Raw genomic sequence first — 20,930 nt, 5'->3', positions numbered from 1 at the left:
GGGCATGCCAAAAAGAATTTGAGAAGCCACGTTTCTGAGCTTTTACAGCATCTTTTGATTCAGAAGCATCTCCCACGAAATCACATAACATAAGTGATCCTGCGGAACCGGCTTTCCTACACTCACTGATCCATTCAAAGGATTTTATTTTCTCACGACTGATCCGCACTTCAGCTCCGATATTAATAAGCACTGCCTTCTAGCCAGTCTAGTCCCGGAGACATTATACTCTGGGTCTGGCATCGCCTCGCAAGATCATCTAGTCTAGATTTACTCGGGTGTGCCCGATTTCCATGATCCCTATTTCATAGCTTGGCTTGGGTTGAAGGTGAAGTCTTTATATTCTAGTTAGAGTCACTACTTTAGCTTTAGAATGAGGAACGTATCGTATATAGAATGAGGAACGTAGAATTACTAGAATAGAAAGGCGAATAGAAAGACTAGTTACTCGCTCTAAAGTATTATACGTGAACTATTCTCACAGAGGAATGAAGGGAGCTGGAACCAGGCTGCCCAGGAAGGATTTCTGAGCTCTACTCTAGTATTGACTGGCTTTCAAGGAATGGAGCTGCCTATATAAATAGAAAAAGCTTTGCCCCGCACCCTAGCGAGAATTTCATTTCTTTAAGTAAGCTGCTAGGTCTTATTTGATGAAAAGCAAGACAATCCACCATGGATCGGAGGGGGCTATATACGAAACTGAGGAGCTCTTACCTCTATTTATGATAATAGAATAGCTTTGGGTGGCTTCACTTATCTGATAGCCAATGAGTCACTATTCCAATCACCGCCCCTCGCTCGTGCCCATCCATTAACGGAACGGACTTACCGTTACTAAGCTCGTAAAGAGGAGGGCTATCTTTCTTTGAGGTTGCGTATGATTCTTAATTTGAAATGAATGAATCTGTTCATAAGATTTGGATCGAAGAAGCTGCCTTACCTTCTTCTCAACCCCGTCTTCGAAAGAAAGCGAGCTGCTACTTTCTCTATCCATACTCTATCCATATCTGCCACTAACATAACTTTATAGCATAGCTGGATTGGATCCTTGGTAGGAAAAACCAAACTAAGGAACAGGACTGGATCCTAATGGTCAATCACCCCGGCAGCACTTCTATTTCGGTTATCCCCCGCCCGCAGAAGCTGATTCGATTCAAAGATATGCGAACGAAAGGAACATCGAACACACGATATGTGATTCGAGATGAGATGGCCATCCCAATAGGAATAGTCATAGGGAGCTACCAGACCCCGGCCATACATATCCGAATGAGACGAACAAGCATTCCTCCGTTTTAGGTCACTCCCTTCTCAGGATACATACGACTAGAGCGTAGATACTTTACCCCCCTTCCAGTAAGGGATCCTGCCAGAGGAATTCGGGGAAGAGAGGGACAGCTATGCATCGAATTTGGATTCCTCTCCTCACATTATACGTGTGGGTGCCAAAGTCAATAAAAAAGAGACCTGGAGAAAGGTGGTCCTGCAAGAAATGTTTTGGGACTGGCCTCTGACTTTGAGGGACTAAAAGATTATTTTATTTTATATCTATTTGGAGAAATGTCCCGGCACTTTTCTCCTATAGGTTGAGGTTCATTTTCACCCGATCAACCTCGTCGATCGCAAGCAGCTCAAAGAGCGAGTGCAACAGTCTTTCTTTCTTACCTGGATAATGGAACATGCTCTAGAAGCCCGCTTTTAGAAGCTTTATCCGTCGTTCCATTCCAGCCCCTCTTGGGATAATGAATGTAGCGTAGGATATAAAAAGTGAGTTCTAGGCCCGATTCGTCTATAGAAAAAGGCTTGTCCTTTTAGAGCTCATTGGATAGGAGAGAAGAGTTTTCAAGGCATTTTTCAGGACATATTTATTTATTTACTCTTTTTATGACTGGCCTAAGCGCCCCCGAGAACTTTTAAGGGGACCAAGAGTTGCAAAAGATCGAGTGGAGCTTGGGAGAGTAGATTTCCAATCTGAAAAACCAGCATCTGCTTATGGTGCAAAATCCCATATTCGCTTTTCAGCTAACTAAGTAGAGTGCCCGCGGATATATATGTTCTTTTCAGGGATACGCTTTTTATGAATATGCAGTTCCAGATCTTGGTAGGTCTGTTTTTTCTTTTATTGGCGCCTGGAGGACTAGCCAACTACCTTGGGAGGGTCAATTGTTTTGAAAAAAGGTTGCATCTCCACGGAGTCAAGGGTGCTAAAGCGCTTTTCAGCCGGGCCATGGAAAACTTTTTACTTCTGATTTCTATCCTTAAAACTCCGATTTTTCGAACTCTTTGTCCCGATCTCTTAAGTAAAATCCGGTTGATGCCCAAATTCCCATTGAAATGCAGAAGTCGAAAATCCATTTGGGTTAGGAGATATGAAGTAAGCAGTATTGGATGGATCCTTAGTTCGGGGGCTACTGGGCCGGTTCTTGGAGATCAAAAAAGTTCTCCGTTTTCTTCTAAGTGTTGATGGGAACAGTCGTAAAGATCCTTTCTAGTAAGAAGATCCTTTCTAGTGGACCTCGGGAAGTAGTGTAAAGCATGAGCCCATCTCTTCTCCCGATATCACAAGAAATGCTTCTACCCGACCGGATTTCATCCAAGTAGATATCCGATACTTGACTCCTAAGCGGTAGGACATCCTTCCAGTCACTGTTCTCAAAGGACAGGCCAGATCACCGAATACTGCCATTGGTAGATCCTGAAAAGGATGAAGCGATAGAGCCTTCTCGTAGAGCGATAGAAGACAGATAAGCCGAACCCTATGCCAGCCGGGTCATGCTGTTATTGTTGATGATGCCGGTGATCATCTAGCCCTAGCCATGGATTGTGATGTGCCGGATCTAGATGAGTGAGCCTTTACGTTCCGTCCCCAGTTGGTTCTTCCAAAAGGGATGGAAGCCCGCGCTATAACATGAAATCATGAAATAGAGAAGTAAGTCTAGTGGGCCCCGTTCAAATCAAGTTCTGCTTACCGCTGATTCCCCACGGGCTACTACTGATTCTACAGCTCTAGGCCCAGGCCAATCCAATAATACGAGTAGAGAGGTGGTAGGATATGAGTTCCAATCTCACCCACAAGGGTATGTGCTCCTTGGTTATCGAACTATTCCAAATAAATCTACATAGGTAGAGATACAGTGCCAAGTTCGTGGGATTTGACTTCCTTGTCCATGCCGTGCTTCCCTGACTCGAGAACGGATTATTCTTCTACCTCTCAGAGCGGAGCAGCTTTCTTCCTCGCATCGCGAAACAAGACAGATCTTCGTACAGTCCAATCAAAAGTCTATGCCGAATCCTCAGATAGGTAGAAGGAATTCACCTCCCCTCAATAATCAATAGCTCCACTCCAAAGTTATTTTATTCGTCACATGGCGTAGTTCCTCATTGGATTCAGGATTGCATTGCATTCATCCTTAGCTTTGCTCAGCTCCAAAGTTATTTTATTCGTCACATGGCGTAGTTCCTCATTGGATTAGATACTGTTCCAACAGAAATGATACCCTTCCACTCACTTCATTCTACTTCCAATACGGGACAGGATGCATATTCCATAACGGATTAGAATCCTTTTGTTTCCATGAAACCCCACCTACAAGGTTCGTTTTCCCACTTGTTGGGATGGCCTTCCCGGGTTGCCAGAGCTATTTAATGATTCCAGAAAGAAAAGAGTCACTGTGAGGAATCCAAAAATATCTGGGTGCCTGTGCTATTCATGATTTCGACTAGTTTAGTTCTCTTAAGGCCTATGGCCCGCGACCTAGAAGGAAGTGTGCTGCGTTCCTTCATCTCGTACATGGATGAATACCAGATTTTCCCTTACTAATTCTGATTATGAAAGCATCTCCTCTTCTCGAAGCAGATAGAAGAACTATTTTCGGTTGGCCCGGAACTTACTTCTAGTGATCTCTATGCCTTTACCCCAGACTATCAAGTAGAGCTTAGAGCGCTTTTATCCCTAAAGCATTCGTGCTAGCAATCATGCCAGAACTCACTTCCATGGACTGAGCTATTTCATGAAAAAAGAAAGATAGGTGTCGACCCAACTCAAGAACAAGTATTTCCAGCAAGTAGGAGTGACGGTATCAAATGATATCAAGTTGAGCATAGCCGCTGGGCTAGCATGAAAGAATGATGTGCTCCAGAATCTCGTACTAGAGACGGTAAGGTAGCACGGAATTCATTGAAAGGTGTGCCAGAGAGATAAACGGTGTGTTCAGTCTCCCGCGCATGTTCGCGTTCTCCACAAATCTTGCTTTCTAAGGGCTCACCTTGAGTGGTAGTTCCCGATCTTAGTTCTCATAGTGGACTCGCAATGACATATGGAAATGGATCTTCTCTTCTCCCTGGCTATCAACGGAAAATCTCCTATCATCCAAAAACAAGGGGTTTCTTACTTCGGGTGGCCAGTCTGCTTTCAAGACAGTTTCCTCTGCATAGGTTGAGGGGTTAGTCTTCTTGCTTGAAAGGCGGGGTATCTAATTTCGAATAGAGTTTCCTTGCTTGCCGCCTAGCTGATCTTGAAGATTGTGGAAGACTCCTACTGCCATCTAATGGTTCTTACCAAATCCCACTGTCCTTCTTTTGGGGTGCCGGGCTATCTACTATGGTATGCAAGAAATCAGCCATCTCTTCTATTGGAACCTTATGGTGACTATTTGCTCGCTCGGAAGTAGATCTGGATCTGGATATTTACTATTAGTATCTCTCTTTCTGGAGTGCCGTTCTAAGGTTTCTCTTGACTCAAGAATAGTAGGTGCGGGTCTAGTAGACATAGACAGACAGTGGCATGATTCATATTCCGGACTTTCATATTCCTCTACCTAAGATAGATCCGCGCTCGGTGCGCTATCGCCTATATAAGTTAAGTTAAGTTAAGTTAAGTATGGAAATTGGGAACTCTTTATAGGAGTGAGTTGCTCATCGGAAACTCAAAGTCAGCAAGCAGTTCTTGGATTGGCCCGAGAAATCTCCATTTGCTAGTGCTCGTCCCACCATCAGCCTCATAGCATTGAAAGGACAGGATGGCATCGATTCCATTCAAAACTGGAAGTGAAACAAAGTCAAGTAGTCACAGACCCATTTATTCTTTTTTTGTCATTGGATTGGATACGTTACAGGGTTCGTTCACGACCCACACTCGAGACTGTTCATTTCATTTCCATATTCAATAGCAAGCACACTGTTAAGGCTCATCTTTATGCGGGTTCTAAGCTAAGCTGGCACAGAAAAATTCTTGGATTATGGACACGCTACTGATCCTCATTGATCGACTCGGGCCTGCCCCTATATATGTATTTATTTGATCAGGGCCTATTCCCACTATCACAACAAAAATAGAATTCCCCGGGTGTCTACGGAGCTCACTTCTGAGATAGAGCTGGCTTCTCACTACCGGCACTCGCTAGAAGAGAACTCTCTCTTGACTGATCCTGATCCCATTCATCGCAACAAGACTGGTACCAATATGGACTTGCTTCCTACCAATCCTTCCTATAATGAGTTCCCATTAAAGTAAAGTAGAGTTCCCACCTCCGCCTAGTCCGTTTTCCCGTGATTTTCGCTATCAACCAGATTTTCCCTCGTACGAGAGTCTGAAGAAAAGAATCAAGTATGGAATCCCGGGATTTTCGTCCTCAAGCCTTTTTATTAGCGAAATGGGATGATTTCATGCCAAAAAAATGGACTTTCGCCGTATAGCGAGATAAAGAATTTGAATTGTCAATCGACTCTCTAGAGGGAAAAAGCGAGAATGAACATTTGCCGTATAGTGAGCATCAAGTTTTTCATTTGAAATTGACTCGTACGAGGGAAAAAGCGATAATGGACGATTTTCCCATTGAGACTCAGTTTTTTCAAAAGAAATCTGATCCTCCGGCCAAGCCGAAGTTCCTGGAACATATGGATCAATCAAGTGGTAAGCCGCCCGGAAGAAACCTTTCCCTTGCCTCCCTTACCGAAATCAAATCAGGGCGACCAATCAAGCTAGGAAGAAGGATACCGACCTTCTCCATTGATCATATAGAAATGAATAACGAACTGGCTAGATGAGAACCGGCTGAAAAGCAAAGAGACTATTTCAACCAAGCAACCATGGGAACATAGACCCGCACCCACGATAAGAACTCTTTTCGGAGGAAGCTTCACCTTTATATGTATGCCATCCATTTCTGAGTGAGGCAGGCTATTATCGTTCTCCGCAAGGAATCAACCTTCGAGAAAAAAAGGGAGTCCATCTTTAAAATCTTATGCTGCCCCAAAATGATGGAACCAGCCACTAAAGGCAAGCTACATCTCTTCTAAAAGAGGAATTAGGAACGGGAAGTAGGACTCATTTCACAATGCAAAACACATAAATGAGAGCACTTTGCTTAAAGCTGAACCTACGAATCTGTACTTGCGCTTTTTCACTTGCTCCCCTCAGAAGAAGTTAGAGCTGACATTTATTCAGGAGGAAGTGTTGTTGGCCATGTAGGTTAAGTCTTCCTTGCTTTCAGGGACTTCTTTTTGTTGTCATCTACTTGGTTTCAGGGATCTCTGTATGTGTGCTGTGCATATACTTCCCTATACCCTCACTTCATCAGGAAAGCAGTCGATTCTCATCTCAGAAGATCTTACTAAAACGCATCGCTCATCTACGTAAATTCCAGTCAAGTCAGGGAAGTTGCTGAGTTGATAGGTCAAAAGTACTACTTTTGCCACTAGGTGAGATACACTTTTTTGTCAATCGAGCCTGCCGCCCAAGCGAAAATAGGGTTCCGTGGTTTTCCCACTAGGGGAGATAGACTTTTTCTTCTCTTCTCCCTGTGGAAAATAGGCTTGAGTCATTTTCCAGCACAAACATTTTTCAAAAAGAAATCCACTTTCCCAAGCTAAAATAGCAAGTACTACTTTGACAGCTATATGAGATAGACTTTATCTCAATCCATCCTCTCTTTTACGAGAATGAAGAGGAACAGGAATTTGGGAGTTAGTTGGTTTTCAAAAGATAGGAGTCATTAGAGTTGATACCGCATCCCTTATTCTTATTCGAAGGAAGCAATCCCACTACAGGCTAGCATTACCGATACTTGTACCAATACTTCTCTTAGCTTGTCATTTCTCCTATCTTTTGAAGAAGGAAAGGAAGAAGTAGTTTTAGTTAGAAATTAGGATTAGGAGAGTGCTGCGCTTGTGTTTTTGGAAGAAAATGCAGCTCTATCCTGGATAGATCCTTGATTCACCGCCAGCGGAGGGCCAGAAATAAAGAACTTTGTCTCAACGGAGAATCTCTTCTGCTCATCTCCGCGAAGAATGAACCCGTTACCACTACAAAGTGAGAAATAAACCGCCAAGGATATACCATTTTTGGCTTCCATATCTGCACGGGGCAAGGGAAGAAATATATCGTAGAAAACATCCTCTCCTCAAGCTAGGAAGCAGGATTGGAAAGCTATGGTTATATGCTGCCCAGGTCTTGCGGTATAGGACTTTACTACTCTACTCGGATGCCAGAATCAGAAGATATCATATTCTCCCAGTTGAGGTAAGAACCAAGGTCATCTAGCCTCTCATATCTTAGCTTAGGTATGGCTCGGTGCTGCTTACTCGAAAGGAAAAGAGAACTCGACTGTGTGTGCTACTACTATCTCCATATCAGGGTCGGGGGTATCCTTTAAGGAGTTGTGAGATGAGAATATTTCCAGATCTAGATCTCTTTCTTTGTAAGTGGACACCATTCCAGATACGGCTAACTGCTTGTTTTTCTTTGCTTGGCTTGAAGGTTGTATCTGTTTCCATCCATTGATACGTTAATATTTCCATCCTTTCCTTTAAGCTACTCTCTTTCCTCAAGGTTGGTCCAACTTACTGATGTCGAATTCAAATAGTCAAAGCCTTATCTTATAGTTCTAACGTTGAAAGAGCTTAAGGATGCATTTCTTTTGAAGGAGGAAGGAAAAGGAGTTTCGATGCAACTACTTAATTCGTAACGTATATAAGTCGTGGGGACACCAAAATACCTCTCTTCTCTGTCGTCGCAATAGAGCAGTTACGATACTGCTTCCAAGGAATACTCTTTTCACCAAAAGCAAAAATCCCTTTCGTGGCCGGAGGAAGATAAACGGCGATACAGTCTGAAAAGATAGTTGGTCGTGTGCTAGTGGAAAACCTCTTTGATAGAGCAGGGGAAGTCCCCATTGGGCATAGTAGCTCACGTTGTATTGAGGCAGATTCTCCATCCAGGAATTCTAGTCTTTGACTCGGGAAACGAAGAAGGCCGCCCTTAGACCGGAGTCCTTGGGCACCCTATATACCCACCCCCGAATGGACAGGTAGCCAACCAACCTGGCGGGAGTCGGCGGCAGAAGTGCCTGCTTGGTACGGCTAAACACTTCTCTTTTCTTATTTTTTATCCACAATTCCTGGCTCCCTTTCTTAATTGGGTAGACTTGGGCCATTGTGCAATTACCATCCTTTGTGCGACCAGGCCCCACGGGAATCGCCTTGAAGATGTCCACCCCTTTCTTAGAAAAATGGAAAGAAAGGTGCTCAGCGACGACTGCCCCTTCTACCTTTACTTTTTTGCCACTCTGTCTCTTTGGAGCATCCGTTTCCTCATATTATCGATTCATAAAGGTCCATGAAAGGAAAGAAGACCGCTTTCCCTTGCTTCGCACCTCGTCATAGCCCTGAAAAGCTCACCCGGAGTTCTAGTTAGAGAATGGGGTATGATTCACTACTTGCCTACTGCTACCTGGGTCGTGAGATCGAAGAAGGTATACTATTAGACAAGGTTCATTCCAGCTTTGCTGCTCTTTTTCTTTTGATTCTTTCTGTTTCTGTTTACTTGAGCTAATTCTTTACTTGCTTTCGAGCTAACTTGGCGGAATGGAATCACAGCAAGAGACAGGGCTAATGGTTGGTTCTGTCTACTATATTTAGTATGATTTTTATATCTTCGACCTTAAGAGGCGGTTTACGAAAGAGAGAGAGCTCGTGGAAGACTTGAGAAATGGAAATATCTTTCCATTTCTTCCTAACAGGATGCAATGCAGGTACTGTTTAGTTTAGTAAAGAAGGAACAATCCTCGTATTGGAACCGGTCGAGGAATATCCCTCACCCTCGTATTTGAAAAGAAGTGAATCAAATACAATAGTAGGTAGGAAAGAAAAGCCATCCTTTGAGTAGTAACTTTACCAACCAAGGTAGGGATAGTCGAGAGCAGGATGCTGGCCTTATTCTGTTTAGAAGAAATGAAATTGATTCACCGGCAAAGAAACGACTACTGCGAGCAGGAGCGATGCAACCGACGGGAGGACAATCCTAATTGGATTGGCGGACTAGTGAAATTCATGTAATTTAGAGTTGGCAATGGGAGCTGGTGATAAACAGGTAAGGAAGCACTCGACGAATAGTGACATTTATGAATGCAAAGCGGGGCCAAGGCAGATATACGGATCAGGGGTATAAGCTAAAACAAGCAGAAGCAAAGCCGACTTCGAACGGGGATAATCGATAAGGCAAGGCAGCCCTCCGGTCATAGGATTAACGGATTAGCTGGAAAAGTCATATGCCTCGGAGAGCAAGGGTGGTACACCAGGAACTCGGATTGCGATGCTCCGGAGAAAGTCATATCGGTTTAGTTTCGATCATATATGATATTTAAAAGAAAGAAGGATCTGCCAATGGTACATTGGTGCATTGGGGGTTTCCAGGAAGCAGGTCGAATCGGAGCGGAGCTGAGGCCCCGGATGCTGATTAGCGAAAACAAGAACTAGCCCCGCAGGGCAGGACCATATTTTGTAGTAGTAGCTTTTCTCACTGGTAAAGCTGGATAGGTTAGAGGATGTGAGCTAGCAGCAGCAAGTTAAGTAAGGGATAAGATTGGTCCCTCTGTGTCCGGAAAGATACCTTTCTGATCGCGACTTCGGTTACGCACAAGAAGATGGGAGCTATTGGCAAAGGTAACCACCATCACTAGGCAACCAACATATGCTTTTCCAAAGCCAGAACTAGGATAGCGAGCTGGAAAGGAGAAGTGAACTGGTTGAGAGGAAGAATCAAGTAGAACCGATAGAAGCTCTTGTTGCCTTATTTGAATATGGACCAATCGACAACCTTTTCTTTGAAAAAAAGAGGAATCATGTTTCCGACCTTGCCACCGGACTGTTTGATGGAGCGGGGAGCCTGTAACAACTAGAACAGACAAGAAGGCTTGCCAAGAATAGACGAAGGCCCTTAGCCGAGGAGCAAGAAAACGGATGTGCGAACAGAGAACCTCTTAAGGTCTCTTACAGAGAAGATTCTTGCCTGGGTCTTCGGTTCCGATGTTAGTCCAGTGGCAGTTGCCTGTCATATAGTGGGAGTCCTTCTTCCAGCGAGAGAATTGAAAAGCAAAGTGAAGTTTATCCAGAAGTTGACCCAAGTTTTGTCTGCTCGTGAGAAGACGGAAGAGGAACTTTCTGAACTGCTCGGGCAGGGTCACCAGTTGGCAAATAGCATTCGCGCCTCCCATCCGCACGTGAGAACTTGGAAAGCTCAACTGGGCTCGAAGCACACTTTCGCAGACTGATCTGCTTAGACTTCGGGCGTTGGGGCTTAAAGGGAAACCACGCAAAGCTCCGGTGATCCACTCTATTCTATGGCAACCTCCACCTCCTGGATGGATTCAAGTTAATACAGATGGATGCTCGAGAGGTCAGCCAGGACCGGAGGAATCTTTCGAAACTGCAGAGTGTACATGGATGCTTTGCGCTTTCGTTGGGCAGCGGATTCGCATATCAGGCAGAGTGGGTTGGGGACGGCTATCGCTATAGCACACTCCAAGGGCTGGAAATACCTCTGGATCGAGTCAGATTCAACATATGTTGTTTTTTTATTAATATTAATAAGTCAATGGCATCTAGGTAAATTGCTTACTCTTGCTGTGACTAATAGTTGGCCTATTCGCCAACTCGATGTAAATAACGCGTTCTTGCAGGGTTCTTTAACTGATGAAGTATTCATGGAACAACCACCTGGGTTTTCAGACTTTTTGACTCCTGATTATGTTTGCAAGTTGCATAAGCCTATTTATGGCCTTCGGCACTCGTGCTTGGTATAACGAGCTTCGTACCTTTTTAGTATATGAAGGATTCCTCACATTCCTCATTGTTTATACTTAACTCCCCATTTTAGGTTAGGTTATTTATATACTAGTTTATGTTGATGATATAATCATCACTGGATCCGCAGCAGCTGAAGTGAATGCTTTTATCTCTACTCTTGCCAAACGATTCTCTATAAAGCCAGCTTTCTTATTTCCTTGGAGTTGAAGCTCACTACACTGCTAATGGCTTGTTCTTATCTCAAAGGAAGTATATCAGTGACCTCTTGCATCGACTTAACATGGCTGATGCCAAGGCTGTCTCAACGCCTATTGCTACTACTGAAGTGCTTAAATTATCAGATGGCTCGCCACCGGCTGATCCAAAATTATACCGTCAAGCTCTTGGGTCCTTACAATATCTCTCTTTGACTCGTCCTGACGTCTCCTTTGCCATCAACAAGCTCTCTCAGTTCATGCATTGCCCATCCACACTTCATTGGTGTGCTGTAAAACGCCTCCTCCGATATCTAGTTGGCACTCTTGACTAAGGTCTCTTGCTCCGTAAGAATTCTCCTCGCACTCTTCACGCATTTGCAGATGCCGATTGGGCCGGTGATCCTAATGATCGAACTTCCACTTCAGCTTATGTTGTTTTCCTTGGAGCCAATCCTATCTCTTGGAGTTATAAAAAGCAAAAGACAGTTGCTCGATCCTCCACCGAAGCCGAATATCGGGCCATTGCCTCCACTGCCGCTGAAGTCAATTGGATCATGAATCTTCTTCAAGAGCTGAAAGTTCCAATCTCACCCACTCCAGTCATCTATTGTGACAATGTAAGTGCCACTTATGTTTGCGCCAACCCCGTGTTCCATTCTCGTATGAAGCGCATTGCCATTGACTTCCATTTCGTTCGAGATCAAGTTGCTACTGGTAAATTGCGTATTTCTCATGTTCATACTTCTGACCAACTTGCCGATTCACTTACTAAGCCCGTGCCTCGCCGGCACTTTTAAACTCATCGGAACAAGTCCTCAATGGCCAGCCAATCTTGCGGGGGCATGATTCAATTCTAAGCTAAACCCATTCAACTGCTGTAAAAAGGTCTGAGCCCTGCGTTGATAGAAAGAGCGCTCTTTTCATGAAACTAGAAATCTCGTAAGAGAAGAAGTGAGAAATCGGATCGACAAAGCACCATTTCCTCCGCTCAAGGAAAATCAATGCCGAAGACTGACAACCAACATCGATAGGTATTACAGTGCCTCTGAGTTATCTCGTACTCGCGGTTTGACCTACCCAACCAGCAACTGAAGTGGAAGACTGACTGACTCAGGTGTTGGCTTTTAGCTCACCTGCCAGTCAATATTCTTATTAGACCCGTGTGACAATGGTGTTTCCAACACAAAAAGTATGGTATACTCAAGTAAAGTACTAGCTTCACCGGAAAAACAACTGTAACTCATGTGTGATCGCGGATTCCACGGTAACTGTTTGTTGTAGTTCCAGCTCTACATTAGGAGCATAGGGGCTCTATCTACATACAGAGTTTGACCCACGGTACGGCTGAAAAAGGTAAGCCGGTTAAGTGCTTTAACCATTTAGTCAAAGAGACTGAGCGAGTGAATTGGTTTTCTGTTTTGTCAGCGGATCTTACGAGCTTTCATAGAAAGCATACTATACTATATATTTTACCGCGTACAAGGACAAGTGGTGGCACGACACGGAAAGTAGCATCCCCATAAGGATGAATTGTTGGTTCAAATCGGATAATCAATCAATAGGGAAAAAGGAAGGGATTACTGTAAGATGGAATGCTCGCGTCGGAATTCATTCTTCTCGTTACGGTAGCCTAAGAGCATTCAAGAGCTCAGTTAGAGCCTCTCAATTGATAGAGGCATGTTCATATGAAGCGCTACGCATATCTTATTTTACCAAAATAGGGTGGGGCTGGTAATTGAAGATCTGGGATCTATCAGTCAAAGTGGACTACTAAAAAAACTTCTGTTGCAAGGTAATTTTTTTTAAGTCTATTTAGCTTCTTCGTAGAAAGAAGGGATTTGCTGCTTTCTTAGTAACAATATTCTTATGCTATCTGGCTATCGAGAAGAAGAATGGTTAAAAAAAGGGAAGATAAACAAACAATTTCTCTCCCTTCCCCTAATCTAATGGAAAACTTTCCCGAATCTAAAGGAACTAGCCGTAAGATAAGATAAAGAGGTGGTCGAATACGGCCACTCATCCGCTTCCTAGCCGTAACAGATGGAATTGGAATCTCACTTAATGAAAGATGCACTATGCTTCATTCAATTGGACAGCTTTGCCCGTCTCTGGACTGTACTCTTTCAGATTCGGCAATGGATCTTTTTTTTACCCTTCTGGGGACTAGTCTAATTCTTAATTAGCAATCTAATCTTGAATAATATCAAGCAGTGTTCCACAATAGCCTGTGCCGTGACCCATCCTCCTGTGACACTGACAGTAGCAGGAATTGTTTTCAGCACCTGGAAAAGGTTTTTAATCGGAGTCAGGCAACTCGAGAGCTCCAAAGGACATAAGAACTTCAAACAACTTTTCAGTGTGAACGAGATAGAAATTGTACTTCTTTTGCTCTTTATGTTCTTTGCCCTTATTCTTCATCTACTGTGGTTGTGGTACAAACTTTTTTGAAACGTCTGTCACGACTTAGTTTGAGCGGAATGAGATAGCTTTCACCTCTTTCTCCAATATCCATAAATTCTGAAGCTCGTTCTATTAACTGCGCAAATGTCGTTATCCCGACAGGAGCAAGAGGAATTCGAAATTCATAATGCAATCAAATAGAGACTTGTTTTTTGGGAATAGGCTCCGAACATTGCATCGCCAAGAGTCTGAATCGAGCAATGAACTCCTGGGCTTTCTCTGTCGGTTCCTGGATGCATTTCCTCAAGTCGTCAGTAGTGACTGACTTCTTTCTTTGGAAGGTCGGAATCCGCCTGAATAAATCGCACATATGCTCCCAGGACTTCACGGAATTAGGAGGCACAGAGGTAGGTATACCAAGAGAAAGCTATGTGGGTAAGCGACGAGGGTTAAACCTAAATAACAAGTTTTAGTTTCCAGAAGTATCTCCACGCTGAGCGATGAACCTCGCCAAATGCTCTTTTGGTCCATCTTTTAGGTTCAATTTGGGCAATATGTATCCCGTGGCTCGTAGTCAATCTCTGGAGGATATGGAGGATCATAGGCTAGGTAACCTTTTCACTATTCATTTATAAAGGTACCTTCAAGTAACCAGGTCTCTTCATCCTTATTGGGCACTCCCACAAGAGACAATTCTTTTTAGCCTCTAAGAGACAACAAGAAGAGCCTAACCAGGACCTTGAGATAACAGCCCATAGGGTAGCCCCTACAGAGCAAAAATCTAAGGCCGGAATACCGGAGTTCTTTCTTTGCTTCCAAGAACATAGATTCCTTCTTCAACCCAGGTCATGACCGAGGGCGGGTATCTCACTCGCATATCTAGAGCCCAGCATCTCTCCTGAACGACACCTTCCGCAGACTCTACTGGTGGTATTTCCCGAGGCGAGGGGTGCATCCATATCGGTCAGGAAACGACAATGACTCTTCTTCTTCCGGGTCCGGGAAGCTATGGGCACCTCACAATTCTTAGACGACATTAGTGGAAGCGAACATTCGTAGCATTCATTGTCACCGATCATTGAAAAAAGAAGCCGTACGAGGTTTAGATTTGGCGGCTATAGACTCAAAGGGCACAGACAGGCTGCTGGTACAGTTTTTTTAGCTAACTAAAGTCCAACTTCCTTTGCCGAAAGAGGATGAAACGGATCAGCCGATTCAACTTAGCATTACCCGACTCGTAACTTCAAGCACAACCATCCATCTCAATCCAAAATCTCCGATCGTCTGTGATCCCTCCTCCGGTTTTGGATATATAGACAGTGCCTGCTCTCAAACCAACCAAGACAGCAGCAAGTTCCTATCGAGAACAAGACGACAGATCAATATGACCAATTTATCTAAGGTGAATACGTGAAAAAGTGTTGCTTAGCTCAGTGAAATGGAATAAGGAAGAGAAAGTGTAGTGTGATAAGGGAAGAATTTTTAGGTTTTCAAGCAGATAGATATACAAACAAGAAGAATTCACATCAGAACCCTTTCCTGCTTCCCTTTTTTACCCATCGGACTCACATTTTGATCTCCTACGCTTGCTTTCACAGTCCCCCTACGAGCAGCCCGGAATCAATGAAGGAGTTCATTCAGCACCGAGCCGAGCGAGCGTAGATTCAATATGTTGATTGTACCGAACGAAGGATTTGCCTTATCACGAAAGCCACATTCGTTTCGTTTGAGGAAGTCACACGTCCTGTTCCCTATAAATAAGGAGATTCATTCTTTTTTTCAGAAATCCCCTCTTCTTCCTCCTCAAGCCCCTATCACAAGACCAAGCGGATCTCATCCTGCAGAAGACTCAGAGCGGATCTATCTAATGGCATGGCTGGCTGTCGGATGTGATCTATTCTCGTGTCACATCGCTTTCTTTCTTCTCCCTCCATTTTCTTCACTACTACTGCTCCTACACATAAATCAAAGAAGCATTGTGGAATAGTGGCATTTCGTTAATGGCGAAAATTTTCTTAGTGAAAGGGTTGCCTGCGGCAAACTCAGAGCGGTCTCTGAAAGTGAATAGGAGCATAGCGGTATCATCCAAGCCAAACACGTCTCCTCAGTCAAGGGTCTTCTCGCGCAAAGAAGATCAAAAACATAACAACTGATTTCGCTTAATGCATGTCACCCACCCGCTCTCAATACAGCAAGTGACTCTCTCTCACAAGACAGAGAAAGATTACCGATTCACCCAATTTGATCAGAAGTGAGTTCATTGTTGTTGTATAGCGAAACCTTTCCTTGACAAAACCATTCTCAGCTAATAGAAGCCGAGCTATCTATCGGTTGAACGAAGCGAATGGAAAAGCCAAAGAAAACAGAAATCCATTGCGATTAGAAACCTGTGACTCTACAGCCAGGGCTCGATGGCGATGTAAGATAGAAAGAATGGGGAGTTAGGGCTTCGGTTTCCTCTGTGGCCAGTTCCAATTCCAAATCATTTGCCGACATGCGGACTCACTTCTCTTTTATGGGATGAAAGCCCTTGTCTATTTACGTGGGTGAATCAAGTACAACAAGTCAGGTCAGAGCTTGTGGTAGAAGATTGGGCTCTGCTACGCAGATCCACTCAACTAGGAAAGAAGTACGCATTGCTGACTGACTGTTTGAACGATCCTAGTTACTAGTAAGTAGCTAATCAAGTCAGAGTAGGGTGGCCGAGAAGCTTCTTGCCGGTGCCCCCCAAAGCAAAGCACAGACTCTACTCACCCATGCGTTTTCCACCTACGGAGGGAGAAATCATCGAAATATCCTCATCCCCTGAAAGGGAACCCGAAAACAGGACGAGAGTGGATAGGGTGACTAAGGAGGTAGTCAAAATTAGTAGTGAATTTTGGAAAGAGAAGATTACAAAAAGGCGAGAGCAGCATAATCGTTAGTTAGGGGTAAGAGGGGACGGGCCCGTATAGAAAGTAAATCCTTCTTTTTCCGATATGCCGCTCCGCAAGCAAGGAGTGCCACGCACGAGCGGAGCGAAAACTAAGCAAGGGGAATTCCGGCATTCCATGGAAAGCATGCGAAATCCTTTGATTGTTTATAGAATCAAAATCACTATATAGTCTTTCTTGTTCCACTTGCAAGGCAAGGAAAAATAAAATGTCAGTTTCGTTATTACAACCTTATTTTTTTATGTCAAAGACAAAAAGCTACGCGCAAATTCTCATTGGATCTCGGTTGTTCTTAACAGCGATGGCTATTCATTTAAGTCTTCGGGTAGCACCACCAGATCTTCAACAAGGTGGAAATTCTCGTATTTCGTATGTACATGTTCCTGCGGCTCGGATGAGTATAGTTATTTATATCGCGACAGCTATAAACAGTTCCTTGTTCCCATTAACAAAACATCCCCTTTTTCTTCGCTCTTCCGGAACCGGTACAGAAATTGGTGCTTTTTCTACTTTGTTTACGTTAGTGACTGGGGGGTTTCGGGGAAGGCCTATGTGGGGTACCTTTCGGGTGTGGGATGCTCGTTTAACTTCTGTATTCATCTTGTTCCTTATTTACCTGGGTGCACTGCGTTTTCAAAAGCTTCCTGTCGAACCGGCTCCTATTTCAATCCGTGCTGGACCGATCGATATACCAATAATAAAGTCTCCAGTCAACTGGTGGAATACATCGCATCAACCTGGGAGCATTAGCCGATCTGGTACATCAATACATGTTCCTATGCCCATTCCAATCTTGTCTAACTTTGCTAACTTCCCCTTCTCTACCCGTATCTTGTTCGTTCTGGAAACACGTCTTCCTATTCCATCTTTTCCTGAATCTCCCTTAACGGAAGAAATAGAAGCTCGAGAAGTAATACCACTAAAAACCTAGTTCGCTCTCAAATAAAAACCTAGTTCACTCGCTAAAGCATCCATGGCTGAATGGTGAAAGCGCCCACCAACCTAGAAAGGCTAAATGGGTAAAAAAGTAGGTTCGATTCCTGCCGGATGCACTGCCTCTTAAAGACAGAAACAGAGGAGGGAAAGAAGGTAGTATAGGGAACTTGCTTTTGGATTCTTATCGAAAGTGAATCCCTCTAACACTTCAGTTAGTGTTTTATGATAAAATCTTTGACACAACAAGTGTTAAAATCTTAGTCACTAGGCAAGAATGGAAAGAGCTTCTTTACCTGCTTGAGAGGGGAGTCAAACAGAGTCTGAGGAAGCATAGCTATAGCAACGTAGTGTTTGAGAAAAGTGTGCCTGGAGTAATAGGCCTGAGAGCTACCCGCGCAACTTTAAGAGTTAACTTCTAGAATAACCGGGAAATTTATTTTAGTATAACTCTAATTCTAATTGTGGGTGGTTCGTTACTTTTTAAGTGGTAAGCAAGTGATCCTCACAATTCGTTTTACCTGACTCTACTCTAATTGTAAGATAACTAGAAATAGGAGATGAGAAAGTCGAGTAGCAGCACTGATGGGAACATTTTTTGAAACTAGAATGGTTGATAATAGGAGACTCGCGTTGTAGGTAAGGCTTTTCAAAAGCCTCGACTTGGCTAACGCCCTTTGGTTTTTAGGATCAATTTGCCCGTGCTTGCTGGTGTCAGGGTTGCAGATAAGTTGTTTCGGTGCCATTTCCTTTGTTATGAATGAAATTTTGGAGCTCAGTTGATACCGAATTTGAAGATAAGCCCTTCCCTCTCGTGAACACCTTCGTTTAGTAGATCGGTACGGTTCCATTCAGAAGAAACTATTATACGTGGTCCCGTGGAGTACGAATAAGGCTTTAAAGTCTTCCTTCATATTGTTTGCTAGCTTCCTTCTCCTTGTTTCCTGCCTTTCATTCTTTATGAAATTCTTATTTATTTTCTTTGCTGACTGACGTTACACCAAGAATTTATTTAATAGCGTATATATAGCCTGGGCATCGATACCAGCCTTCCGTTCGCATGATATTAAGAAAGTGCCTACTACTCAATTTCAATTCAATTTCGCATTGGCAAATCCTTCCACTTGCTATCTAATGTAGTATATGAAGCCTTTCTTTTCTATTTCTTCTATTGGCTTGGCTGGTCTGGGGGATGCGGATCACGCGAAGATCTATAGTGTTTAAGTACATCTTTCTCTTCCTGCAAGCTACTGAGATATGCCTCAGCTGCAGGTGCTTTGTATCTCTGGTCAAGAGTTGGCAAGGGATACCAATGTTGTCGACCACCTACTTTTGAGCATAGCTTTTACCATATTCCTCCCTCGATTCGCCATTCATTCCTTCACAGCTGAGTCAATAGCTGTGTCACTGACTGAATGTAGTTCTTTTTTTTTAAAGAACGAGGCCGCTAAGGTCAAGGGACCTGATCCAGAACATTGAATCCAACCATCAGCATTCGCAAGAAAGAGAAAGAACTCGGTTCAAAGAATCGCTTCGGTCTAAAAACGAGTCTTCCGAGATCATGTCTATGCGAAGAGCTTGAACCAAGCGTTCACACGCATACGCCCTCGCCCCTCTGAAGATTGGAAAGAATCCATCAGCGAGGAAATAGAGTTGTAGCAGCAGTGTCTCCACTATTTATTTATAAAAGTCCCACCCAAGTAAAAGAGTCCGAAGAAAGGCCTTATAGGAAAGCGTTACCAGGGATTAGAGTTAGACCACTTAGTAGCACCTTCAGGCTTATCCATCCACGCATGGAAGATTTATAGATCGACGTTCCGGAATGGTAGAAAACAAATCAATTCTAAGTTCTTCTCGCTCCATTCATCCACTCGCTGGGAAGGCTATTTTGATGCCTCACACAGGCAACTCCGCTAGGCGGCTAAGCAGATAAGACGGGATTTCACGTGAGAACGAATGTAGATTCCTATCATCAAGAAAGTCGGCTACATCAATGAATTACTTTCCCCTAACATTGCTATTCTTAACAACCTAAATCAAAAAACCTCCTTTAAAGAGCAGAAGAATCCTTCTTAGATAAAGCAGCCTGAAGATAAATAAGAGCAACTCCTTCAAAGAAAATGAGAAGGGCCTCTTGAAATGCCTATATATAAAAGAAGGAAACGTTGTAACTACTTACAAGAATTAGCTGCGTATGCAGGTGCATGCAATAGTCTTTTAGTAAGGAAGAACGACGGGATTCCTTGGAAAGCTGGTAGTTCATTTCACTCTGTATCGAAAGTCCCAGTATATTATATATCTGTGTACATCCATCAACAAATCTAACATTTCTTATCTTACATTGAAATCGATAAAGACTAATAAGATGCAAAACCAGCATAACTTGTTCTTTGCGAGTACTGTGGGTAGACCGAGGGATCGATCGGCATTTCACTAACCTTTAGAATTAATCAAACGTATGGCTAACCGATTCCTAGGTCATAATTTAAAGCTTCACTTTTCTATAGCCTTCTAATTCTATCGGGCTAACCTATAGAAGGTTTATAAAAAAGGTACGGTGCAATCAGTAAACCTCTTACTGACCGGGCAGGGCAGACCAGATGAGCGAGATTGATTGAAAGCGCTGTGCCAACTTGCTTACAAGATTTTGAGACTTTAGTTTAGTTTAGTTTAGTTTAGTATAGTAAATCCTCTTCATAAGTTATTTCGTACAGGCTATTCAAGGTCTATTGGCTTTATTGCTTATGTGGTACTTCGACCGCGAAGCCCCGCTTATGCACCGAGAAAGATCGTAGATAGGAAAGATCTGTTATGCACCAACGACGGCCCGCCCCTTCTCTTTACCTTTATCGTCTCATACCTCAGTCCATTGCTGGCTTGAATGCTGTCTCTCTTCTTCTTTGCTCGCGAGAGTGAATAAGAGGACGACCCACCGGGGGGAGGATGGAATGAGTCGGCAAGGGGATCAACAATCTTCTTTCAGTAAAGGCCCACACATTCTCCTTAATATTGGGTGGGATAAAAGGACTCTGAAGAAGGAAACTCTCTTCCCGTCTTGCGTAACTGACCACTGCAAATCAAGTCGAAAGTGCTTATATGCTTAACACGTTTTTGTCTCAATGACAGGCCGCTCGAACATTGTCTGATTTTTTTTTGAAGAGACTCGATCTTATGTATCTACTTATTGTCTTTTTGCCTTTGCTCGGTAGTTCCGTAGCCGGTTTTTTCGGACGTTTTCTAGGATCTGAAGGAACCGCTATAATGACCACCACGTGCGTTTCATTTTCTTCGATCTTATCTTTGATTGCTTTTTATGAAGTCGCACTGGGAGCTAGTGCTTGCTATCTCAGAATAGCTCCATGGATCTCATCGGAAATGTTTGATG

General features: G+C 43.6%; 1 protein-coding gene across 2 annotated transcripts in view; it reads left to right on the top strand.

The window, feature by feature from the left end:
* Positions 1 to 1,680: 1,680 nt before the first annotated feature.
* The window catches only part of LOC118473333 (NADH-ubiquinone oxidoreductase chain 5), a 22,086-nt gene continuing 2,836 nt past the window's right edge, over positions 1,681 to 20,930 (top strand). The window contains exon 1 of one of the 2 annotated variants that reach the window (XM_035962566.1): positions 1,681 to 20,930. This exon is cut by the window's right edge and continues 15 nt beyond it. In XM_035962566.1, coding sequence (XP_035818459.1) covers positions 20,717 to 20,930 — 214 coding nt within the window. In that variant the 5' untranslated portion in view covers positions 1,681 to 20,716. The other variant, XM_035962567.1, reaches the window with a different exon arrangement.

Source organism: Zea mays, chromosome 9, assembly GCF_902167145.1.
Source record: "Zea mays cultivar B73 chromosome 9, Zm-B73-REFERENCE-NAM-5.0, whole genome shotgun sequence".
In the NCBI taxonomy this organism is placed as follows: domain Eukaryota; kingdom Viridiplantae; phylum Streptophyta; class Magnoliopsida; order Poales; family Poaceae; genus Zea; species Zea mays.
This window is presented reverse-complemented; position numbering and strand designations above follow the sequence as displayed.